At 40.2% G+C, this 26,869-nt stretch overlaps 1 protein-coding gene across 1 annotated transcript in view; it reads left to right on the forward strand.

The window, feature by feature from the left end:
- Positions 1-26,869, forward strand: part of PLD5 (phospholipase D family member 5) — a 173,755-nt gene that overhangs the window by 20,084 nt on the left and 126,802 nt on the right. The window contains 2 exon segments of the mRNA XM_062573640.1: positions 14,169-14,214; positions 14,217-14,245. Of these exon segments, the coding sequence (XP_062429624.1) occupies positions 14,169-14,214; positions 14,217-14,245 (75 nt within the window).

Here is a 26,869-nt window from a genome sequence, read left to right on the forward strand (position 1 = left end):
GTGCCTCGTGGACTTCGCCTGCCTCTTGCCCTCCTGTCTGGAATGGGACCTGCAGGTAAATCAAATGTTGATTGAGACTGAGCACAGCATGGTGGGACGTGGAGGTTCACATACATAGCTGTGTTTGTGCTTGGCTGAATCTATAAAAACAACTAATCACATCATTTGATTTTTCTCAAGTAACTGGGGTAATTATTTAGAATGAGCAATCTTTGACAGATAGTTGTTAACACCTTTGGTTACTTTTTTTCTTTTGGTGAAATTATAGCCTACATATGCAAACAACGTAACACAGAGACCTATTAACTAATAGCTATTGCAGTGATGGAAAACTGCTGAAAAGGAATACATGTAATAGATACATTTTATACAACTTTTTCTCAGAATGTAAAGTTGGTTTGCAAAGAAATGTGAAGATTAAAAAGAAAAATGGTGTAAAAGGTAGTGTATACACTTTCCCATCAGTTTATATAACATGTTTTGTAATTGGATCACTGGAAGCAGGCCCACTAAATACATTATTTTCTTGAGTAAATCACGGAAAGCAGGAAGGAGAGGAACACTAAGAGTTCACGTAGTACCTGCTTATGTCCCAAGGTAGTATTAACTCTAAGTATAATAATTACAGATGATGTTACCTTTAAACTTCAGGATAAAGAATGAAAGTAAGTGGCTATAGTATGAAGATATTTAGAACTTATTATTCCGTTTTGCATTTTCCCTTTCCAGAATTATGACTGTTTTATCTAGTCTTTTCCATTACAGTTTGCATAAAAGAAATGCAAAAAAGCTCATATTTAGTGTGAATTCCTAATGTTATTTGTTTACATTGCTTACAGATTTACCAAGCACTTGTGGTTTATTAATGCATAATTTTTTGTGCTCAGGTTTACTGTTTTATCTTCAACTAAGTTAAATAAGTTCTGTTCAAAGAAAGTGCTGCTCCTTGTGCACCAATGTAGCCTGCAGTATAATTGCATTAGGATTATGAACGAAAGCAGGAGCACAAATTTTCTCTCTTCGATTATAATGTAAGTTTACCCTTACCATTGATGTGTTTTTTCTGGTAGGTTGTCTAATCTTCCTGTCTGCTTGTGCCTGTTTATTTCTCGGGGACATAATCCAAAGCCATTGAAAAGTCACTATTGATTCCAGTGAACTTGGGATCAAGGTCTTGAAATTCTCAATTTTAAGCTCTGCAGGAATAAATTTTGATGGCTTATGCAGTGATGATTACTGTGAAGAGCTTGTTTGAGGTCTTTAGGCTGTGCTTCATTGATAACTGTCATTGATTAACACAAATACTGACTTGTCTTAAAGTCCTGTAGCCTGGCATTGTTTTAAATATTGAGACTATTTCTGTAAAGTAGATTGTAATGTTGTTTTACAATTGCTTTAGGGTTTTTTTTTATTATTTAAACGTTAATGTGCTGCCATGTGCTTTGGTGTGTATTTTCTTCTGTAGTAAAAAGAAGAAAGACTCTATAATAAAAGAAAACCATGTTTTACATAAGCTATAAAGCAGAAGCCACACATAATTAAGTGATGCTTTTGCAGAAAATTAATATTATCTTTTGCACTTTGTCCATCAGAAAATGCTTTTTGATCCAAGCAGGACGTGTAATTTTAAATACAGCTGATTTGGAAATCAGCAATGCATTTCTGTGAGCGTGCATGCTGACACAAGCAAGTGCTGTTTCATTATTTTAAAAAAGGAAAAAGGTGACAAAGATCAGCTGCCCTGTCTTCCTACCACCTCTTCAGAACACCTACCTTGAGCTCGCAGGGTGATTTACTGTTTAGGTTCTGCACTGCTTTTCAGCTGGGGCCGAATGTTTTCAGTGCCTGCAGAGTGCTGCAGAGTAGGCAGTTGTCATGCAGTATGTGAGGGACAGTATAAATCAGAGTATATTCAGAGAAGCACTGTTAGGACTGCATTCTCATTACTCAGCCGGATAATTTTATTGCTTTTTTTTATTTTATCTTTTTTGGAAAGTTGTAGTTACTGAGTCAACATTTTTTTCAGTTCGATAGATGCTGAAAAGGCAACTTTTTTTTTCTTTTCTTTTTTAAAGAATCATTATCAGCAATTTAGTTTTGTCTAAATAAGACTGGAGACTAGGTAAAATGTATGAATACAGTAATTAATAGGATGGTTGACTGCTCAGCTTGGGTGACAGACTAGAACAAGTGTGCTTTGCTTAGGAAGCATGTGAAGACATGTAGGCGTCTATGATCGACATTTTGGTTCTGGTAGTAGTGAAGGTGCAGAGACATGGCTGTGAGGTTACAACATGAATAAGTATCCAGAGACTTGGACTGGATGGATTAGACTTGGCTTCAGAGATCATTCCGGCTCACTGTGTGATTGAGTTGCATTTTGTAAATGCAATCTAGATGTATACTAATCTCATGAGAGCTGAATTACTTAAGAGTGTGTAGAGAAAGTTGGAGGTTACGTTCTTATTTTTAACAGCATTATTAGTGCTGTTAGTGCGGTGGCTAGTGTTTCCTGCTGAGATGAGGGCCTCTTGAGCTGTGCAGTGTACAAACAGAGTGAGAGACAGGTCTTTCCTGAAAGTTAAGGGGAGGAAATAAAGGTGCAACTTGACAATTTGTCTTGTTCAGTTACTGGTTTAGCAGAGGATTGAAATTAGTTCTCTGCCTTGCAGATCAGTGTTGTAGCCACTATATTTCAATTTTTGGCTTGTCTTTTTTAATTGTGAGTGTCTCTAAGATGAGACATCCTGCCCTGATTTCATCTGTCCCTGGCACGTGCACAGACTGTGTCTACATTAGCAAATAGTGCAGAGTAGCAGAAGCAGATCTGTACAGCAAAATGCTTAGTGCTGTAGAGCGAGTGTCAATAATACATACATTTGGGAGGTTTAAACAGGATTAGCTCTAGTCTTGTCCTATTCAATGAACATCTGTTAGAAATAGGTGAGTATTAGTTGAACTCCCTAAAAAAGTCTGCAGGTTTAATTTAGTCCAGGTAAGTCCAATTTGTTTATTCCTAGACTATTCCAAGAAAAAAACTAAGTGGAGGTGATGAGGAGACTTGCTTCAAAAGTACAGTTTTGAAGCAAGTTTAAATACTAATATAGACATACTCATCATATAGCCAAACATACATGTTCTTCAAAGTAACAAAATTCAGCTTAAGTTTGTATATTAGCCCTCAGAATTACACTTTATAGAGCTGAAGTTTTGGTTCTTGTGGTTTTGGAGGGGTGTGTGTGTGTGTGTGTGTGGTTGGTTGGTGTTTGTTTGTTTGTTTGTTTGTTTTTTGTTTTTAACACAAATAGATTCAACTTTCTTCTGAAATCAGGCCTGAATTAGCTGGAGGTTCTCTAGCATTCAGAGGCGTCAGCAAAGCTTCAACAATACCCTGTTGAAAGTAGCCAGAAGAAGTTTGTAAGGGGAGTTCAAGTACAGCTACTTTTCAAGACTGCTTTTTGTGAAGGAATCATCATCTTTGCTGTTGAGACTAAGAGCAAACCCAAACCATGAAGTCTTTTTTTTTTTTTTTAATTTATTTATTTTTAATTACAAGCAAGGAAAATGTAGAGATTTTTTTTGATGGTATTGTACATACTGTGGAAAGTGGCCCTGAGAGCAGAGGTGATAAGATGCATTTCTCATAGTTGCAGATTGTTGTCTGGGAAAGCAGAAAGTCCCCAAAAGCCAGGGTAATGTAGCTATAGAGTGAGATAAAGACAGAGTGAAGAAGTGGTGCCGGCACACACCTCCAAATATTAGGAGATCAGAAATATAATCCATATATAGTTTGTTTAACTGTAAAGGCAAAATAAAGCAAAAATAGAAGATTTAGATCTCTGGAAAGAAACTTGCAACTCTGTTTAGGCTGGTTCGTATTTTGTGCTATTTTCTGTAGCCTATGTTGACATACTGTGGCTTTTTCTCCAGTTAGTGGTCAAATCATCTGTAGCAGGTTCAAAGAATGCTGTTGTCTTACAGAAATGAGTCAAAATATTGAGCAAGCTTTATTGTGTTAGCTGCAGAAATGTTGCATCTAATCTCTCTAAATAATGAAAATAGTTGCATTCCCTGCTTTTCTGAAGAAAAGGATTATCAAGGTAAAAAGAGCTCCATATAATGTAATACAAAGCGTTTTAACTGATTTGGCAGTTAAATCTGAGCATCAGATCTTTCAGATTCTTCATTCAAACAGCAGAGATGTGTGTGTTGAGACAGGAACACCTTTGGGGACAAACTTCTCCGTGTCGTGAAGCGGTGAGCGAGCACCTGCAAGGTGGAGGTGACTCCATCCATATTGCAGCTGTTCTGCTGTCAGCCTCATAGGTCCGGGAGCCCCCAGTATGAGCTGTCGGGGTCTGCTCCCACTGAAGTTTATCCAAGATGAAGCTGAAAGGAAGATCACCGCACTCAAACACAATGCAGGGAGCACTGCGGCTACTATTCTTGGTTTTTAGGGGCACTCCTATTTTTAATGATTTTTTCCCTCCTTTTCAGGGCTGAATCTTTCAATGTTTTGGTGTTTTTAGTTCCTGCTGATTTTTTCTGTTACCTGTACTTTGTGGCCCCTATTTTGTATCCAGGGGAAATTGTTTACTTTTGCCTAGCTCCAATCAAGACTTTGATCTGGCAAATGTAAGTGTTCAACATGGCTGATATACGCTTGGTATGTAATATTTGGCAAGACATTCTTTCTCTTCATATTCTTTTTCCTTTCCTTGCAATTTGAAACTCAGAAATTCTAAACAGTAAAATTAAACTACCTCTTCAGGAATCTACTAGATTTCTGGATCAGCAGCAGGAAGCACCAGTGCTGCAATTTAATTTCAGAATTTCAGAAAGAGAAAGGAGAGGAGTTGGCCATTGCTTGGCTTGCGCGTCACCTGGGAAAGTGTATTCCTAGTGTTTTGCACGTAAGCAAATGGCATCAGGTTTTTGTTAAAGTGGAAGATATTTGCTTTGTCATCCAAAGAGACATTTCCCGTAGGAAGAATGGAAGAGGCTTAACACATCTTTCTGCAATGTGTGGAGTTCTCTTGGCATCTCTCTTTGCCCTTAGTTTTTTCAAAAGTGACTTTCTCCTGACGGTTCAGGCTCATGCTCTTCATCACATCAAGGCCGTATTTTTCAGTTGTAACAAGTGAAACACAGCTGAAACTGCTGTGGTAGCAGGTGATACGCTGGCAAAGAAATTGGCTAAAAAAGCATACCTAGGTCTTGAATTGGCTCTTGGGACTAATTTGCAATACCTTAAAGTCATTAGATGATTAAACCATTAATGAACTTAAGCTGTGCCTTCAGTTCAGCTTGACCTGTAATAAGTTCATTAGGTTATTCATTACCCAACATTAAATTTCTGAGCAGTAGCTTTCAGCAACACTGCAAAAATGTGAGCATTAATCTAAATTACTATAAATGTCTATTATTCATTTCTTCTTCTGCCAGTGCAGTATAATGATTGTACACGTCAGGCATATGTTATAATCTTGCTCTACTTTGTGCTTTGCATATAGTGTTTTTAGATCTCTACTCAAGCACTATTCCACTGTCCAGTCACTTCCTTGCAGAACACAGTCTCCAACCAGATGATCATGTTTTGTCTGCTGGATTTGTGCAGATAAATGGAACTTCTTTTTTGTTTCTCCTTTTTTGCTATTTCATTTCCCAAGCCAGCGATGTTTCGGATGCAAAGAGCAAAGCTGGGAATATTCATGTGTTACTTCACATCTGGTTTTAGATCACTTCTCCATATTGTCCTTTGAATTACCATCAACTCTATCTTTGATAGCTCAGGGAGAGAGCAACATTGTCCCTCGTGTTGAGGCCTTGCAAGTGCATAAAGCTGCCCGTGTTGTCCACTTTGCTGCCCTCTTACATCCTCCTGAAATGAAAGACAGCTTTGTTGCAAAATACCTAGTATAAATATAAATCATTCACAGACCTGTGGTGGGAAGCAATGTGACTTTCCAAGGCCATATTTTATGTGCCTATTAGGTCAAAATTAGATCTAAACCATTGGATTTTTTGATCTGGTTGCATGTATAGTTGCTTTGAAGCTTGTGGCTGTTGGAGTGGTAGTTCTGTCCATCTCTTGATACAGTAAGATAGCATCTCTCTTATCAGCTTTTTTATTTTACACCATCAATTTTCAAAGTTTGTCACTAAGTCACTCCTGACTTCACTTTTGCATAGACAGGAGCCCCCACACCATTCAGGTCAGCAGTCTTTCCTTGAACGGACTTCTCTTTTAGGTTTGGTAAAAACTAGTGTAAGACACCTTTCCTGCTGATCTCACTCTATTTGCTCACAATTAGCTTTGGACAAAGCCTCAGCTGCACTGTCCCTCTGTCTTTGAGGAAAACAGTCTGTCCCTTAAGTAATTTTTTTTAAACCTCTTTCCACCTTGGAGAGGATTTTGTTCAAAGGAGTTGGCTCAGAAGTGCCCTTTTTTTTTCTAGAAGCCTTTCAAAGGTCTTATCACCAAAATCAATTCTTCACTGTTCTTCTTACTAGCACACTTAGCTGCAAGTGGGCTAGACTATCATCCGCTGCTACCATCAATTTTTCAGACATGCTGTCGTTTCCAGGACCAGTTTCTGTTCAGCTGTCTGACCACTCACTGTGTCCTTTCCCGAGATGTTACCAGGTTTTGCAGTCTATTGTTTCTGAGAATGTTCTCATAATCCTCCTCTCACTTTTTCAGAAAGTCATTTTCTCAGAGCACTGAAAAAGCGTTTGCGGTATGGAAGTGTTTGTCCCTGCTGATCTTTACTCTTATGAGTGCCCCCATTAATTTCATCTCTGATACTGGTTAATACTTGGGTTTTTTCTTCGTTTTTTTTTTTTTTTTTTTTTTGTCTGTTTGTTTGAGGTAGTTCTTTCTGGGTCTTTTCTTTCTCTCTTTCTTGGCTTTTTGCAATGTCTGTAGTGCACCTACATGTGGCTACTTAATAACATCTATTTGCTGATGCTCTTTTGTTTTTTCCTTTGGGTGTTCTGTGATACATAGATCTACTTTGGTGACTCAGGTGGCTGTCCTGCTAGACTCAGACCTGGGCTGAATCCCACAGCATTTTACTTCTGTGTTCCTTTAAGCCTATCACTATCTCCACATTTTATCTTCATAGTTCATCTTTCTCACAGATTGTACTGGGGAGAATGGTAGCTGCTGGGATGGCAGATCCAGGTACCCATTGATATTAGCTGACATTTTGTCCTAGTAGCATGGCAAAGGCAGTCCTGTCCTCACCGACGTCCCTCAGCACCGTGCAGGGCTGCTCCTTGGTCAACCTGTGCTGGAGTCACGTAGTGCGTGGACTTTGCAAGTTTTCACAGATCTGTAGCAGTCACTTGCCTTCTCAATTTCTTGCTCATTGCCTATTTGGAGATGTGTTTAGCTAGTGTCACCTGCTTCCCCTGGCCTTCCCGTGTGTGGTACCTGAACAGATGCTGTTCAGAAATGAAGTTTAGCTGTCTTTCAGATCTCTCTTAGAATCACTGCTTTTCCCAAGGACTAGGTGGAGAGGCTTGTGTGGTTTTTCTTATAAAGTATGGTTGTCACTGAGCTAGTTACACTGAAACAATTTGGCACTCCTCAGGCCCTGCTGCTTGGGATTGTGCCACCATGTCTTTCAGGTATGGTGTTGTCACCCCAGACCATGATCCTTGGTCAGCTGATGCTTTTCCTCTGCATTTTCTTCACCATGTGATTTTGTAGTAGTACCCTGTGGCTGCCTCTGGGCTTCCTCTGGCATTTTCCTGAGCCATCCTGCTCTAGCATGTGTCTCTGTGTCTGGCACCGGCTTTCTGATGGCAGCTTTGGAGTAACTTTGTGATGAAGGCAATCACAGGCTCAGGTGACCCTGGTGCACGGTGGCCCTGCGGTCACACTGAGCCTGGGCGATCTCCTCGGGTGCTGCTTCACCCAAGCAGCTCTCAGACTTCTCAGCTTAGCGGAGGCCGCTTTGATCTTTCTGCCGCTTCTTTCCTCTTCCAGCCGAGTTTGAGATTAGCATCGGGCAGACGACTGCAGCAGTCGTCTATATATATATAAATGTCTGTTACAATGCAGAAAAATTATGTATAATTTCACATGTAAACAAAACTAAATTACATCAATGCTGCTAATGTTGTTACATAGGAGACCAAATCCATTAATAACGATTAGTTATTTTTAAAACTGGCTATTTTTCAGTATATACATCATGTAGGCTTTTTGTATAAAACTCTGTTTCATTAAATAGTCAGTAGCATATATTGTGATCATTCTTGCTTAGCTTAATCAAGTTAGTTCAAATGCTCATTATAAGGTAACGACATACTTCTGCTTTTTGCATTTATTCTGCTCCTGGAGAGTTGGGCCCTTGCGATGCTGTGCCTCCCCCTCGTGGTGAACGAGAAGGTAGTAGAAAATGTCTGGCAGAAATCGCCTCGCTGGAAAGCAAGGGAAGAACGGGAGACGTGCTGTGATTTATGTCGACTGCTAGGCTTTTACTTGCTATTTTGAATACTGACAAGTGTTTCTCTAGGAGTGGTAGTTGCTGGGGGAATACCCGTTCGGATAGCTGCTTTTCTCTGTAATGGAGATGTTTTGGTGGCTGATGAAGTATTACACTGATAACAAGTTCAGTATTTTAAGACTGTGTCTAATCTTCACTAGCACGTATGAAAAAAGTTATTTTTCCTTGGTTAAAAAGTAGGATAAGACTTTATTTGGCTCTTTTTTTCAATATGTCTTGAGCTGGTATTTTGCGACGGAAGGATGCGTGGCAGGAGCATCCTGTAAATGTTGCAAAGCAGTGGCATGTTAAGAACCAGACAGTGACTAGTGACCAAAACATCATGTACAAAACTTAAATTTCTTTAAATAGGATTCCTTAAACATTTGCTTCTTGCTTCAGGCATCCTTATAGTTGTATGCCAGTTTGAGTACCCAGGTGAAGGAACGCAGTGCTGGTCTGACCGGCTCAACTGTGGCGTGAGCAGGAGCAGCATCATCTTCTCTGTCACTCTTGATGGTAGTTGGGATGGGTGTCAGGAGTTGCCCACTCTCTCAGGATGGTGCTGGGCTGCTTGACAGTGCCTCCCCTAGCCCTCTAGGACCTCCGTGCTGCAATCTCAGGGCTGGTTGAGAACAAGGGTCTCTACATTTTTTTTTTAAATATTATTATTATTTTTTTTATGAGCTTGTGCGTTTGCCTGTGCATAGCAGGAGCTGGGGCGATGCTGCACAGCCCGGGAGCAGCCGGCGTAGTTGCTGTTTCCCAGCCCCTGGAGAGGGTTTCTGTGGGCGCTGAATCAGCATGTCGCAGCGCAACTGCAAGCCTTGTTTCCAGGTGGCTGGACTCTGGGAGGCAGCACTCATATGTTCTTTCAGCTGCATCTGATAGATAAGAAGGCTATATTTTGTTCGTTTATTTATTTAAGCATGATGGCATTTCTTCTGTAGCTGTTCTCACCTCTTACATACCCTGTCAGCTTTTCACCAAATAATGGAAAAGGGTCTCTGTGAACCTTGTAAGCAGTGTTTGGTCTCGATGACAGTGAAAACCCATCGTCCACTGTGTACTAGCACTACCCATTTAACTAGCAGACCCTGCTGGGCATAGGGCCATGCTCCATACTAGCATTTTTTAGTGCTAAAGGAATAGCACCTCACTGACTTACAGAATGCACTTACTTCTTTGAAACAAAGATGTTAATTCTGAAAAAACTAATTAGGTTAGTGGCAGCCAAAATCTACAACAAGCAGCTAGGATGTTAGAGAGAGAGCGAGCTTGTTTTGAAGTAATGGGCCTGGTGAAAGGACCCAAATAAATGAAGAAATTGCTATCTGAAGAAGATTATTTCTGAAATTTTATATTTAGTTTCATTTACTGATTTTTAGAATTCCTCCAGACTTACGTAGTCTAGTTTCTTTGCCATGTGAAGTCAAATTTAACTGCATACATGTCTCCTTACCCATTAGAGTTATGAATTGTTTTTAGTCATTTGTAGCAACATGTGCATGCATCTTTCCATTATTCGTTAAAAACTACAGGTAGAGCCAGTGCTACTTAATGTGAGGTGCAATTTGGAAAAGAGGTAGACTCGGAGTGCCCCAAGAAACCCATAACTCCTTGTTGTGTTTGGTTTTGCAGCATCCCAAGTAGATCCAAAACAATTTGACAGGTCTGCATTTATATTTTTCAGAATCCTTAATTTCATTGAAAAATTGAAATACTTTGTTTTTCCGTCATGTCTTGAGATAGAAATCAAATGTCAAAATAAAATAGTTTCTTCTCCCAGGGCAAGAGTTTCTCCCACTCAATTCTTTGATCACTTGCTGTATGTTTGATACTATTTTAATGCAACTATTCAGTTATTGCAGGCTGAGGGCTCTAATGTGGAGTCTCTTACCGTGAAAAGAGCATGAATACATGAAGGCAAGAATACATGTCAACACACGAGTTCTTTTCATCACAAAAATCAGAGTAATTTGAATCCAACTTCAGTTTTGTCAGGCACCCTTCTCATGTTTTCCTTAACCATCTAGAGCATTTGGAGAGTTCCTTGTGTCTTTCCATTGGAAAGATCACTGCTTATGGAAAGGTTTTTATCATGATGTCTGTAAGCCACTTTTCTGTAGGTGGTTAGAGAACATTAGAGGTTGTATTTGAGAACTTTATCCTCATTTTAAACTGGTCTCTGAAGCATGGGGAATGCCAGTTAATCTGCTGAGGGTGGTGGGGAAAGCCTGACAATACATCCTTACTCCTTACATACATACATACTTACAGTGAGAGGACTGTAAGCAGTCAACAGAGTATTAAGGTAAGGGTGATACTCAACCTCAGGGAGATATGATTTCATCTTTTAAAGAGAGAAATTCTATAGACCTGTGTAGAAAATATAAGGTGAAGGTAAAGAAAGGATTTTTGTGAGTGACAGGAACTTTAAGGTTTCTCTGGATGGAAAAGCCAAGGTCTGTGCTCTTCTGAAGCAAGAGTGCAATGCTAAAGTAAATCATTTAACTTGAATGATTTTTTGGTTTCATATCGTTATAATGCTTGGTAATGCTACTTTGATATAAAAATATCCTCTAGTTAAATGTAGCAGATGAGTCAGCAATGTGCCCTTGTGGCCAAGAAGGCCAATGATATCCTGGGTGGCATTAGGAAGACTGTTGCCAGCAGGTCGAGGGAGGGATCCTGCCCCTCTACTCAGCCCTGGGGAGGCCTCGTCTCGAGTACTGTGTCCAGTTCTGGGCTCCCCAGGACAAGAGAGACATGGAGCTACTGGAGAGAGTCCAGCATAGGGCTACAAGGGTGATCAGAGGGTTGGAGCATCTGCCCTACAAGGAACGGCTGTGAGAGCTGGGCCTCTTCAGCCTGGGGAAGAGAAGACTGAGGGGGGATCTTATCAGTGTGTATAAGTACCTGAAGGGAGGGTGTCAAGGGGAGGGGGACAAACTCTTTTCACAGGACAAGAGGCAATGGGTAGAAATTGAAGCACAGCAAGTTCTGCCTGACCGTGAGGGGGAATTTCTTCCCTGTGAGAGTGACAGGGCACTGGGACAGGTTGCCCAGGGAGGTTGTGGAGTCTCCTTCTCTGGAGATCTTCAAGGCCCACCTGGATGCAACCCTGTCTAACGTGCTCTAGGTGACCCTGCTGAGTGGGGAGGTTGGACTAGATGATCTCCAGAGGTCCCTTCCAACCTTACTGATTCTATGATTCCATGTTTGCACTTGAATTTGGAAGGTGTATGTTCTAAGTATGAGAAGACAGTTGCAGATTTGCAAAACTGTGTATGCATTGAAATAATTTTGAACTCTTAGATAACAAAATGGAAACATTCTGGTATCCTTGACTGAAAGCCAGGGTTGAAAACTGAGATTTTGCACGTATGCATCAGGCGCTATCACTATGCTGTATACACGTTTTGTTTAGAAACTCATGGGAGCAAGAGTTCACTGCATGCCTTTGTATTCAGCATCTGATCAATATTGCAACAAATACCTTCTATAAAGATTTCAGAATTTTCCCAAAAGAATTGCAGGAAGGATGCCCATAGATTAGCAAGATGGCTGAAGAATCTTCAGATGGAAAGAAGAATGTATTTAAAAACCCAGCCCCTTCCCCTCCCCAAATATGATTCATTGCAGCTGAACTCTTTCACGAAATCATCTGCTGAGTATCAGTGATACCCGGAAGAGTGGAGCCAGGGCAGCTCCTGTGCTGTGTCCTCCCTGGCAACTGCTTAGGGCCACCTCTGGCTTCTGGCTAAATGGTGAAAACAGTACTCTGTGCTGATTTCCTTTAACCTGTCGGCTATCTTGTAACCTGTTGTCTATTCCTGTTTTGACATTTTGTCTCTTGGTTTCTAAGAGCCTGTTTTCTTTGAATATTCCTTTCTGCCTTCTTAATTATTCTTTCAGTGCCTGTTTCTGAGGACTGTACTTATTTCTATTCCATCTTGCTGTGTTTCATAAGGGCTTGAATGATGGTCCCCTTCTCTTCTTTATTTACCCCAGATAATCTCATCTGCAAGCAAGGTTCTAATTCCATCTTTGTCACGAAGACTTGCCAATACATTTCTTTATTCCAGACCTTTCTTCTTCAGCCAGAACTGAAGAGATCTTTGTGTGAATATCTAGCTATTAGCTTAAGCTCAGCATGGCTAAACAGAACTCCTGTAGATTCTCCTACTATTATTTTCTTGTCACTCTGGAAAATGACCTAACCCTATCGTGGTAGCCCTTACAGAAGTATAATTTTTTACTTTGACCTTTCTCTATATTTTGGCCCCAAAATAGATTTCGGTATTCTTGATGTGTAAGTCTTATTTCTATATGTAGTTTGAAAAATAAGGTCATTCCTGTTTGAACAAAACCTTTCATCTAGCTGTTATTCAAATTGCACGCTGATTAGTCCAGCATTCTTTTCTCTTGCCTTCTTCAAATCATTCTTGTGCTCTTACACCCGTTCAAACAGATCCTGTGAAAATCATTATTAGAACCCGTTGCAAAGAGAAGATTGGAAAGGTATCAACCTCTTTCCAGAGTTTCTTTTCTCACTTTGCACCGAGAGTGGTCTTAACTTTTCTAGACCTTTACAGTCTCTCCTTCACTGGGGAAACATCAACTCTATCCTATATCATCCCATCATTAAAATTTTAGACACTCGCTCTTGCACTCTCTCAGTGCAGTGATATACCTCCTCCTTGAGAGCAACTCCTACAACGTGTCTCCAACGTAATCTCCTTATCCCTTGATGACCTTGTCTTTAAAACTCCTTTATTGTGATGCCCAAAAGGCTTGGCAGTAGTCAAGTTGCTGATGTGTTGTTGTAAGTACTTCTCAAACTAGCCCTGACTGCTTGACTGGTCCCCTCTGCTTCCTCGCTCACTGCGTTGCTGGGTTATGAGGTCCATAGGGTCCGGACCATCTTTGTTCTCCATCTAGCACAGTAGTATTCTGGGGTGTCACAGCTGATATTAACTAATTGATGACAATTACAGTGTGGCAGAGCAGCTTTTTGTGTGTGTGTTTTTGAAGGGGAGATAGGGGCTGAAATGTGTAGTAGAAGTGCTGGCTGATCGTTTCAGCTCCTCAAAACTTTCCACCTTGTCTTTGCTAGGAAAAGATGTAGGAAAAATACCCAACAAAGAACAATCCCACTGCAAATAAAAAATGCTTTTTCCTAATCTGAAGGGGTATTTGGCTGCCTTGCAAAAACACTGTGTGTTTTGGCAAAGTTAGGAGCTTTGGCTTAGGAAGATCCATGTTTGGAATAACAGGGTTTGTTGCAAGTCAAGATTCAGGTATCTTGGCAGAGCTGTATGTGTAATCTGGCATGATGCCTGTCTGCACTGTGCCTAGCTGTAGCAAGTGCTAAAGTCCCTTATGAACAATATATGAATCTCATTTTGAAGGGGGGAAAAAAAAAAGAGGAGGAGGGAAGAGGGAGCCAGGATTTATTTTAACATTTAGCAGATATAAAAAACAAGTATCAAGAAGCAAAATATTTTTATGAAGCGTTCTCTGTGCAAATTTTGCAACTTCTTGTTGCAAACCTCTTTATCGCTTGGATTGGCTGATTTCCAAAGCATCAAGGCTAGGAATTGAAGGACTGAAATATAATCAGTGGTGATACATTTTAACCACATAAAACATTCTCTGCTTCCAAAGCCTCCGGTGTCTCTAGTAAGCAGTGCAACAGCTCCTTGCTCCTGGACTCCAGACGGGGGAAATATTGGATCGGAATGGTAAGAAGCTGTTTAGTTTTCACCAGATCTAAATCAATACTTTGAGAAGGATGTTTGAAAGCTGTTGATGAGATTAGTAGGAGCAGTATTTAAACCAAATAACCAGTTTATAAGATACAGTGGCATTATAAATGTTTTGTTGGAAGAGATCAGCAAAGCAAGTTGGTGACAAATATCTTTGGCACTAAACATGTGCAGCTTATGTAAAATCTTTTAAAATTTGAAAACACTGCTGACTGAAATTTGATGTAAAATACGAGCCTGCCTAACGGTTCCTTTGCAGGAAGACAACGGCATTAGCTTTTATTTTAATTTTGCATTAGTAACCACTGGCACAGATGTTATATATACGAATATAAATAAAACCTATGCCGATTGCTTGTGCAGGCTGTATGTTTATATGTTCTCTTTGTTTTTTTTGGAAGAAACAGAGATGCTCTGTAGATTTCTTTATGACTTTTCAGAGAGCTATAAGGACTTTATTTTTCTGGGTTTCCCCTCTGTGAAAAGACCCATTAGTTACCTTGTGTTTCTCTTCTGTAATTGCTGGGTGGGATAAATAACCAAGTGCAACTTTTTTAGGACAGTGATTTTATTCTAAGTAACAATATAAATATTCTGTTGAAATAGTAGAAGATTATAAAATACATGAATGTGAAATATGAAATTATTGTAAATCAATACCAATGCTATTAGTAGTTTAAACAATGCCTGGAGAGGCATTAAAAACATTTATTAGTAGTTTTCTAGGTGGGGGACATTGATGGGGGAAGGCATACCTGGGGAGTGTTCTCTGTGTGTGTTACGGGCAAGACTCATTCTCAATACTGGGCTTGATGCATATTTCAATAAGAAAAAATAATTTCTTGTGTGGAAACTCAGCCATTCATTTAAAGTGCATACCAGAGTCCAGGAATACATTGATTATGAAATTACAGTACATCAGGGTGAAAAACAAATTACTAAATAAATCTGAAGAGAAGAGTACTGAAATATACTTACTTGACAGCCCAGCTGATGTGTGGGAAATTATTCTTTTTGTTATTCAAATGGAAGAGGAGAATTTTAGAAGAGCAAATATGGGAATTTGAAAAGTGTAGAGCAGATGTGAAACTGTCTGATTTGGTATTTTTCATTTTTGTTATATATAAATTGTTGTTCAGCAGTATGAGAATTAGAATGTAAGAAGTAAAACTGTCACTGATGCTTTTTGACCTTTTTCTATACTGAGTGGTTTCACAGAATGGCAAGAAATACAATACAGAAGTGAGCTATGATAGAGTAAATTATGTTGTCTTGGGCCATATATTCCCAGTTATGACTGTAAATGCATCTGATGCACTAAAGACTTGCACTTTCCTTTTCAACATGCAACATAGATTAGGAAATCTGTAATTGATTGGAGATCAGGCTCTAAGCTTCTAAGAAGTTTTAGTGTGAATCCAAAAATTGTGTGGTTTTTTTAATTTGGGCATTTTTGGTCAAGAAAATAAATAGTGTTGAGTATCCAGTAAATACTACTATGATACTGAAGAGACTTCAGTATGATGTTATTTATTATCAGAAAACAATGTGTTCATGGTTGATGGTACCATGTATCTAAATGTTAGTACAGGAAAATATTTGTGACAGGAGACCTGGCTGGTTTTTTTCTTACTGTGAACACTGAACTTAATAAATAATGAATGAAGGTGTATAAACATTCCAGGTGTGTGATTCCCTAGTTCCTATATAAGTCAAATGTAGATAGGCTTCAGTTATAAAAATGAAGGAAAAAAATATCCTTCTGGAAACAGTAGTGTGCACACATTTCCATGGTATATTTGCTCTGGTAAAGTTTAAGCCAAAGTAAACTTACCTTTGTCCTGCTTGACATGGATTAATTAGATACCGTGGGAAGTGACTGCATTACTTACCTGTTTCCTTGAGTTTTAATTGCTCGGACAAAGGTCTTGCTTGTGTTGTTGAAGAAAAAAGCAACCGCTTTCCCACACTGCCAAAAAAGAAGACTCCTTAGTACTAACCACCTATATAACAGATGGCACAGCAAGTCCAAAAGGCAATATTTCTTATATGAATTCTTAAAATGACACACTTTCTTTCAAAATGCAAATTCTTAATGGACTTACAGAGGTTGCAAATGTCAATTGCTTCAGATAACTTGATTTATTCAAAGCTTTTTAAACTTTTGTTCCTTAGATTTAATAGGAATATTGAAAATCATGTATCAGCCTTACTTGAAAAATTGAGAAGTTACTGCACTGCTAGCTTCTAAAGAAGTATCATCTACAATTAGCTCAGGAGACGCTGAGTATGGCAAGCGTGAAGTGTCCTGTTACTAATAAAAAATAATAAAGAAACCCCTCACTCAACAGTTGGATGCAGCATTCATCCAATATATCTAGAAATGCATTTAGATTAAATACTTTTAATCTCAATGACTACATAGAAGTCTGATAATCCTAAAGCCTTAAAATGTAATCCTCTATTTAGAGAGATTTACTATAAATATAAAAATGAGAAACTACGTATAGAGGAGGGAATAAGAAGAATACAGCTTTGTATCTACAATGAACTTGGCTCAAGACTTGATCATGTCCTCAGATTTTACTGTTTTGTCGTTTCCTTTGTTTTCCTGCCACTTCATTGGCAAAGAAACGTGTGTGTTCGTTCAGGAGTGGCCTTGCTGGTGCTCATAGTGCCACTACTGAACAAGTATTGAAGGACTTAATCAAAAAGGGATCTGATGCTCTGTTAGTTGTTTATTTAGGCAGGGATGGCTCTGAGCGGGAGGGTAGGACCAGATGATGTTCTGGCTGCTCTGTGATTCTGTGAAATACGCCTTTGAGGGATACAGCACAGAAGCAGTAGAGCTTTGTGAAGCCGTGCGTGTGTGTGTTTAGTAGTAACTTAGGTGCCTCAACCAGCTTTTGGCACGTTTTTGTTTAGGCGATATGCCATAGCTGTGCGACAGGCCGTTCTCCATGCCAGCAAGTCTGTGCACCATACGTAAAGTGAAATGTGCCCATGCATGCTCTATAAATATTGTTTGTGAAGAAGAGGGAAAAGATGCCCGTTCTGACCTTTAACTGAAACGTAATGCTGAAGTATCTTCCAGTATTTAGTTGAGTGTATTCATAACAGAGTGAGCCTGTGTTTTGAAATCTCAACATCCTTGTTTATGGAGCCTGGATCTTTTCAGTGAACAAAATATGAAGGGAAGCAAAATTTATGCTGAGATAAAAATTTTTTTTGAGAGGGGGATGCAGGTTTCCTTTTCATTCATTACCAATACACTCTGTAGGTGAGGTTTTGCATGCTGAAGTCCATGCTCTACTTTTTCTTTTTTGTAACTTGTATTACATCAGCAGTGCACCTTAAAAGGAGCTGCTTTTAGGAAGCTATAAATTATTTGCTGTGGTTTACATAATGTATTAGTGTGCCTGCTGCATCTGTGTTCAAGATGGGCTTTTTATCCTTCATCCATGTGACAGAAAAGGAAGCTATTGAAAAGCAGTGTTTTTAGTCTTAGTCTGTCCTCCTAGCTGGGATTCTTTTATAGAAAGTGAAGGTCCGGGAAAATGAAGTTAGGAGAAAAGGTCAATCTGGACTCTAGGTGAAACAGATTAACAGGAACAGCTCCTTGAGAAATGGAGCTAAGGTGAGAATATAGCTGGATAGTATATATTTTCCTGCCTCTGATTAGTGCTCATATTAGAACATTTGCAGTCATGTTTTAAAATTTCAGGCCAAAACTCTGTTGTGCATTTATTTTTTGACTGATCCTCTGCTGCAAATATCATCGCCATGAAGTTCATGAGCAATTAAGAGTAATTGCTCTAAAAAACTAGGGTTGAGACTCACTGTGGACCTTCTATGTAAAAAGTTTGGGATAAGAATAAATGGTGCTAACAACTTTATACCCATGTGATAGTATGTAGATGAAGGAGGAACCAGTTCTGAAGCTGTGCCCTGAAGGATGCATTTCTAGTGCTTGTGCAGGGAGTGTGCTGTGATCTGAACTGAGGCTGCATCATGTGTGGCAGTAGGAGACGCAGTGCACAACTTGGCTGGAGTTCGAGGCTTGCTCTGGTCCATAGAGCTGTGATGGGAATGTACCATACCTAAAGGAAGCCGCCTGCAATTCAGTCTACTGTAAATCTCTGTTATTTAAAGAAAATGTTCTTAATGTGTCTAATAGTGTTGTTGTGTCACCTGAGGATGCAGCTGCAGAGTCAGACCTATTGTATCATCTAGTAATGAAGTGGAGAACTGAGGTGAACATCAGCTACTCCCCGTAAACTGCCAGGCAATGCATTTCTCCTTTGCTCGCCGAGACACACCTCAGGTGTATGGCTGAGGCTTTTGCGTGCATGAAGATTTCTGGAATGAGACTTGAAGCAGAGGGAATGTTGGCAGCCACTTTATTCAGCTGAAGAGGGTCGATAATGCCTATAGTGAAAACTACTGCACTTTTCTTCGTAGTCCTGCAGTAGGATAGCTTTCCTAGTAGTCATGGCCTTGATTCAGTTGGGTAGGTCAGAGACGTTCACAGACCACATGTTGCAGCCCTTTTCCCGCATATGATGGGATGTGTCCTTCATCGTGTGACTGCAATGTGATCGTCCTCTCAGTCTTGAGACAGGACACAGTGCATGTGTGTCAGGCCACCAGGCTAGGGGCTGCTGACATGGCACTTTGTGTGTGTGGGCATAAACATATGCAGTAACAGGGGAAACCTTGCGTTTTGGCCATACAGCGATCAAAATGATGTTTGGCTTTTGTGGTGACTAAGGCTGAAGATTCATTTGGGGAGAAACTGCAAGAGGAAGGATGCTGTAGGACTGCAGCTCTGATTTAACCTCTTTCCTGGCAATACATTTTGTTCTGGTCCTTCCTGTTTTGAACAGAGAATCTATGTAACATGATACAGATTTCATCAGCATTAATTCTTGAGAGAAAGCTGCTGAAGATTTGGAAGGATATATACTTGATATGGCCCAAACCTGCCATCTGAGGCATTGGATCGTGAACAACCGAAGAACTATTACTCAGGTTTCCAATTCATTCAAGAAAGAAGGAGAAGGATCTTGCACTGAACAAAAAAAATTAGGTCAGAAAAAATTAAATGTTTCTCATCATTTTTTTTCTTTTTATTGGAGAAATGATTTTAGAGAATGCTGAAAAACTCCATGATGAGAAGCTCCCACAAGTAAATTACGCTTTGTTAGATTCTTTTCTTACTGCACAAACTTGTATTCGCTTCTGTTAATTTTCTCATTTTTCTTTTTCTTTCTTTGTTTTAGGATTGTCTGTTAAAAAGAATCCTGTTTTGTGCTAGCGTTTGTTTCACTGTTACAGAGAATCAGCCACAAAGGCCGCCCTTCTATCTAATAATTCTTTTACTACAGCATAGATAGGGAGAAAATTGCTTTCCTTGCACATGCACAGCATGAGAAAGCGGCTTCTGTGTGACAGACGAATACAATGAAGTGGGGATGCCACGGGCAGAATACATTTGGGTCTGTACCGGCATCTGTTTGCTACAGAAGTGATCATGAAATGATTCTGAAGAAACGAGTCGTTAGTTGTTTCCTCTTAGAGCGCTTGGGGCTGACTGTGGACTGGGTTTCCTCTGTCCAGCTGCTGGCTGTGGTGCTGTGGCCAGTGGGTGATGGGGAGTCCCCCTCCTTTCCAGCCACACCTCGTGCATAGTTTCTGTTCCAAAGTTATCCATGTATTTGTCATCCAAAGCTAATGGCTCAGGTTGAGCTCCCAACAAGTTGCAGAAGAGCTTGGGAGATTTAGTCTTTGAGGAAATCTTTTGTATTAGTGATTCTGGGGGATTTTACGGTTTTGGAGTGAAAGTTGGCAGGTAATTGTTGTATTGCTAGGTGCAGGAAAGGAGGTGGATGTTATTGGGGTTAAGTATTTGGAAGGAAAAAAAAAAGATGCTGGAAAGCTGGGTAGCTATGGTTGTAGCTGGGGATGGATCAAGAAACCTGCTCCAGGGTAGCAGCTGTTAGTGCCTCTGATGCTAGCAATAACAGGGTTTGCAACACGCCCAGTTGCAGAAAACCAATGTTTGTTCTTGCCTTTAAAAAACAAAACACAATTGAGTTGTCTTCATAGGATGAATATTGGTATCCGAATACCAAATATGTATTTTGATGTTTAACTTAAGGAGCAATACTGCAGTCTAATAAGACACATGCACGTATAGTTAAGTGATTGGAAAAAGTAAACAAATTTAACAGCATTATCAGGAAAACACATGATTGTAGAACTGCCTGAAGTGGTGGCAAATGCAAACAAACTCAAGATACTGTTTTTGATGCCAGAGAATATGCAATGTGATTGTCTTTTAAGAAGTTTGTTATGTGATATTTTAGAATTTATAAACATAGGACTTTACGTTATGTTAATGTACATAGTCTCTTTTGTTTTGCTTATATATTACCAAGTTTCTCAAATGCTGTGCCTCTTCTATAAATTTACCAAGTAAGTTGGCTTCACTGTTGATTAGGGTCTGTTTCTAATGAAAGGAAAAAATTAAAACATTTGTGGAAGAATCTGAAGGGAGAATTAAGGTTGAAAGACTGCTAATGCACACTGGTGTAAAGTGACCTTAATAATCTTATTTTTTGTAGCAGCCTTATGGGTTCTGTAGTGCAAGCTTATGAAAGCAGTGCATTTGCTGTGGATCACTTTAACAGTCCAAAAAGAGTGAGATCCCCCGCCGTGGTCTGTGTCAGGTTGAGATGGGGGAGCACACTTAATATAGGCTTCCAGTCGCTGATGGAGAGGGAGTAGAAGCATTATTCAGGAACAGTATAATTAAATGCTTGTATGTAGAAGATACCTGCAAGATGCTGTTTGAGAAAGCACTTAATAGAAATGGACTATTTTAGAGAAGAAAAATAACTTCTCTGGAATGAGAGCAAATTTTATTAATTTACTAGTCATGAGGAGAGTTTTTTTTGTGTAGTTTTTCCTACTTGTAAAGCAATAATACTGCTTGTTTATAATACTTTTCGTATCTTCAGAAAGGAATTATAGATCAAACTATGTTTTGGCCTATACCGCTGGAATATTATTGCAGAGCTCTTACAGACCACTGTTGTCACGGTTTGTTTCATAGATTAAAATTTAGTTGCTTTTTCCAAATTAAGGGAACTGTTTTGCAGAATAAGGGCACTGGCTCTGGCTGGCTGCTGCTGATGGGGGTCCCCTGGCCAGGTGCGTGCAGACCCCCTGCCTCGTCCCCCCGCGCGCTGCCCTTCCCCACCTCCTGCCACTCGGGAATATTTTGCTTTGCGAAGGGATCGCTGGGTGGCCTTCTGCTTGCAGGGCTAGCTGAAGAAGGGCAATGGGGAATGCATGGCGAAAATGAAATCGCACAGCAGTTTATTCTGGGGAGGTTTCATAGGAGTTATGTTGTAATTCTCAGTTGTAACTGAGAATTGGAGTTAACCCGTTGTTCTCTGTTTTAGGCACTGATTTCACTTTACTATAAATGTTGCTACTGAGTAAGAATTGTGTTGGACCACTGCAGTTGTCTTGGCCTGTGCTATACTGAGACAACGTATTATTGGGGATTTACATACAGTTGAATGTTCTTGCAGGTTTCATTGTGAGCAATGAGTGTTTCAAAGCAAAATGAGTGTTTCAAAGTCCTGTTTCAATGTTATAAATGTAACCAAAAATGTCGAATAGAATTGGAATGGCATAAAAATATGTAAGTACTGAAGTGGCTTGAGAGCCTAAGGAAGCCTCCTTTCAGTAAGAGGATGGTTTGAGCAGAGAGTGCTGAATAGGCCCTGAATTTGATCCAAGTTCCCCATTTTGGTGTTAGAAGTGTGACTCCCAGTTGTACTAAGACCCCTTAGTATACAGTACACAGTGACATGTAAGGATATAGATAATTCACTTTTCCTTTACATCATTTTTGCAATGTAATGATGTTTAATGAGGCTTTGAACAAAAGCAGAGTTTTTCACTTTAATTGTCCGCTAGACTCAAATGGTCTTTGCTTTTTGCAGTCAATTTATTGCATTGCAGAGATTCAGAGGGGCTGCACGCAGTGAGCGAGATGAGGCTCAGTGCAGGGGAAGCAGAGGGGGGACCCGTGCATGTCACCCCGAGGCCCCCCAACACGCGCACGTTTGTATGCGCATACCCACTCTTACTCGCTATTTCCCTCCTCTTTAGCTTTCCAACTTCGTTAATGAAGGTGAAGGTTCCTGGTTCTACTTGAAGTTTTGGCGTCAAGTTTTGCACCAAAACCAGGGCAGAGATTTTGGACCTAAATGGCATCATAGCAATTGGAGAAAAGGGAGAGTAGCTCAGTTTGTATTAATTTTGGAGAGAAATCCCGACCGAAGCCGTGGAGGTGAATTTCCGTCAGGTTTAAGAGCATTCGTAACCACGACCTACTTAATTCCTTGGTTTTCTTTCAAGTCGCTGCTGCTGTTTTAATGGCCAAAGCGAAACAAAAAGCTCAGTATGGCAAAGTTGCAGAATCTAGACAGGGAAATCCTATCCTGAGCTCAAATGCGTCTCATTTTTAGTAGTGGCACGTGTACTTTCTGTTGACTATCTGATCTCAGGCTATGTTTTGTACATGTGTGTGTATTTTTAAATTAAAAGCATTGCTTCTGAATATAGAGTGTTCTCTAGGGAAGTGGTTGCGTGGCATGGAAAACTATGCTGTGTTTTAAATTTTTGCTACCTTTAGGGCCTGACACTCACTAGGCTGCAAAGAAGAGCAGCTCATTTATTGTGTTATAAACACTCTTCTATCTTAAATTCAAAAATAGTTGTTTCCTGGAGGAGACTTGGAACGTACACTGATTTACCTGACAGTTAATTAAAATTCAGCGTTGTTTGTTCTTGCCTAAATTAGTGGAGAAAAGCTTCGAGGAAACACCACAGAGAATAACGTTCTGAGGATTTCAAATTATTTTGAAAGATGAAAATTCCCATGACTCCGTTCCTTAAAAAGCTGAAACAAATTCAGATGCATCCTCACCACCTGTCACTTTTTTTTTTTTTTTTTGCATTTGAGTGAATAGGTTTCTCTCTCATAAATAAATAAATAGAGTGAACTGCAGAGAGCTCCTGTTATTACTTCCTAGTTTCTTAGCAGGTTTTTTACTGAATTGCATGAACTACATGCATGTACTGTGTCTGTTAAAGCGTTGTAACCCACCCAGGCAACTGTATACCCCATAGGAGTCCAATCCTTTCATTAAGTTACACTGAGAGTTGACCAGTATTGTGCAGAGCAGAGAAAAACATGCATAATAGCTTTTGTTTGTAAGCAATTGAAATCACTGCTTAGCCAGCCAGTATCATTTTCTTTCTCATGCATACGGCCTCCCACACACAGAAAGATGCAAAAACTAGTTTAAAAATAAGTTTTAAGCTATGGCAATTAGGTCTCCAGATGTCTGATTCCTTGGTTTAGAAAACTGCACAAGAGCTTATCTATTGCTGAAATAAAAGTGATTTAGATGGACCAAAAGCTCTTTCATGATTGCCCATCTGCCAGGGTGTGCATTTCACTTTTCATGTGGTAAATAAGATTTTGGAGTAATTCTTTAAATCACTGCTGCACAGCTCATTACAGAGATCTCATGCTTGCTAATACTGACAAATGGGAGGCAAAAAAGGCAGACGAAGCCTGTGGAGCACCATACTGGGCTTGCAAGGCAGCAGGTCCATCACGAGGGCAGCTGGTGCAGTGGATTTATGCAGGATATTAACCGCTTACCCCGTGCCATTTCTCTGCTGCCCTTTAACGAAATGCAGAGCTGCACGCTGAGCGGGGTGGCAAGGGGAATTTTCCAAGCCTCCTTGCTGGGTTTCTGCCAGTACTTTCCCGCTCAAGTCAGACGCTCAGGTTTGGAGCTGTCCTTTCGCGTTATGCTCTCTAGTACCGGGGAGCGGATCCGTGCTTGTGTTTACATAGGCAGATCTCTCTAGGTGAAGTGCTCAGGTTTAGAGTCTCGCCTTGCTCGCAGTCTTGACAGGTCGCTTACCCTCGACCCCGACGAGCCGGGGGTGCTGGCGTGGGTGCCAGCTGTGCCCTTCCTGTGCTTGGTGCTGGAGCCGCGGCTTGCCGCCTCGTGCTCCCTGAGCTGTGGCCTGACTCCTCCGTGTTTCCCGAGAGGGTGTAATCAAAACTGCTGTGCTCAGGACACCTGGAAGTTGTGCAGCTCTTGAAAGTCAAAATGCAAATACCGGAGCCTAATTTTAAGCAGGCAAATGTGATCGCTTTGCCCTTGGTTACCCAGGAAACCAATTAATTACTATGCATTTGCTTTAGCACTCTGTATGCCACTTTTAAAACATTTTATTATATATATATATATACACATACATATATATATATATATATGTATGTGTATATATATATGTATATATATATATATGTATTTTTTTAATGTCTCAAGCTAGTGTTTGTAGAAAGGGCTGGCTTGACAGCTTTGGCAAATGGAAGTGTGCCTGCCCACGGGATATGTGCTCCCCAGACAGTGGCAGTGCAAACTTCCTCCTGCTGCTTTCTTGGGGTGGGTGCTGGGGGAGGAAAGAGTTGGAGGAGGAGGTAGAGTCTTCATATCGTCAAGTCTCCATCCCCAAAGCATGTGAACATTGCTGGGGAAAGCGACCTGCGTCTTCCTTCCAGTGAATAAACCAGTTCAGCTAAAAAGGGGATGAACTCGAGCTCTGGAAGGTACCTCCTCCAGCCTGCAGGCACGTCATCAGGAGCGCAGCCTTGAGCCCAGTGCCAAGCTGCGGTTGGCACTGGTGGCCGGTGAGCTCATGAGCTAAGCAGAGTTGTCCTTGCTCAGAGCTGAGGCAGACGGATTTCCAAAGAGTCCTGGTGCTGAGGCCTTCAGCAAGAAGTCTTGGGTTGATATTTGCAAATTAGAAGTGAAAGGGGGAAATCTAGGAGTTTATTCTAAAATGTCAAAATTACAGCGTGCTGTGCTTCACTTTCCAGATACTAATACAAATACTCAGTTTGCTATTTTGGTTTCTCTTGCTAATGATTCTTGTTGATACAGGTGGATAGCATCAGTCCAAATAGCTACAGATGACGTAGGAATCTGAAAAAAATCATCCAGAAAGCAGTCTTTTCAACAAATTGTGTAGTTGCTTTCTAAGCTGTTTACAGGTCTTTTGGTTTAGTTGGTTAGTAGCATGAAAATTATTAGTAGAATCATTCTGTTGTTCGCTAATGATAATTGTGAATTAGCAGGTGTTTTGACAAAAATAACAAAGCTGTAAAAATGGACCATATCTATGATATATTTTAATTTTACAAATCTATGCTCTAGTTTGACTGAAAATTGAAATACAGAAGGAATAGTTACATCATCTAAATTCAATCATCTGCCTCAAACAACTACGATCATTTATGTTCAGAGAAGCTTCTGTAGTTCCTGGAGAGATTTTCCAGGAAGCCATGAAGACCATCTCTATTCTCTTGGGTGTGCTTCCAACACAGCTTGCGTGATCCCATCTGGGCTGCCTACCCCCACCGGCTCTCAGGCCACGCAGTCCCGCCCCATCCGTATCCTTCAGCCAGCACCATCGCTCATGTGATGAATCGGTTCAGGGAGCTGACTGAGTGAAAACTAACTGGAGATTTTAGTCTTTTGGGGATGGAAGACACTGTCTACTGGAGGGGAGAGTTTGGCCCTTTTTTTAAAGAGGGGAGTTCTGCTTTCCAGCTCATCATTTAGATTTTGAGAAAGAGCTGTAGGTTTTATTTTTTTTCCTCCTGCAGACTGTAAAATACAAAGGTGCTTATATTAATAGTGCTCTAAATTTATGAACCTTTTCAGTGTTGTATCTTCTTTAAATGAGGAGCTGACAGAGTGCATAGGAGAAAATGGCAAACATCTTATTCATCATCTGAATTCATATATATGTTCCTTCTACCTGAGGAATTAGTACTTTAGAAGGCAAGGAACAGTATGCTTGGTGGTCACAAGGCATATGAGGGATTATTCATTTTTAAAATATTAATCTGGAAATTAATTCCACAGTGAATTGCTACATTTGTGGGTGTGAGGAAGATGGATCTGTTATGGGAATGGTAGGATGCATTTGGTAAATTAGGAGGGAGACACTGCTCCATGGGCTGTAGAAGTTTCCATTTTTGAAAATGCTCTTAAACCTTACTTTATTGTAGTGTTACTTGAGTGTTTTTTTTTTATCAATATATTATTTCTGTTTGAATAACTAGTTTTTACATAGCTGATTCTGTTGATCTGTAATCATGGCCTGATAAACTGAGGTACTTGTGGAAGTGATGTAGATCATGTGTTTTTGCCGCCAGGTTGTTTGCCTACTGCAAATACACCTCAAACCTGAACAGGGCACAAAGGGAGTAGATAGAGCACAAGAGAGCTGTTGAAATACAGAGTAGACTAAACTCTTACTCTGTTGAGGCTGGCCAAGGAAAGAGCCAGACATTGCCCAGCTGCAATGGAGCACCTGCGTTTGTGTCTGTTCTGTGCTCGTTGTCTGGAGACACATTTTTCCTAGGTGATTTAGTTGTGAGATGATGATGGATGGCTGTTATCTTCCCTATGTGATTTATAAGTTGCT

This window comes from Rhea pennata, chromosome 3 (genome assembly GCF_028389875.1).
Source record: "Rhea pennata isolate bPtePen1 chromosome 3, bPtePen1.pri, whole genome shotgun sequence".
In the NCBI taxonomy this organism is placed as follows: Eukaryota; Metazoa; Chordata; class Aves; order Rheiformes; family Rheidae; genus Rhea; species Rhea pennata.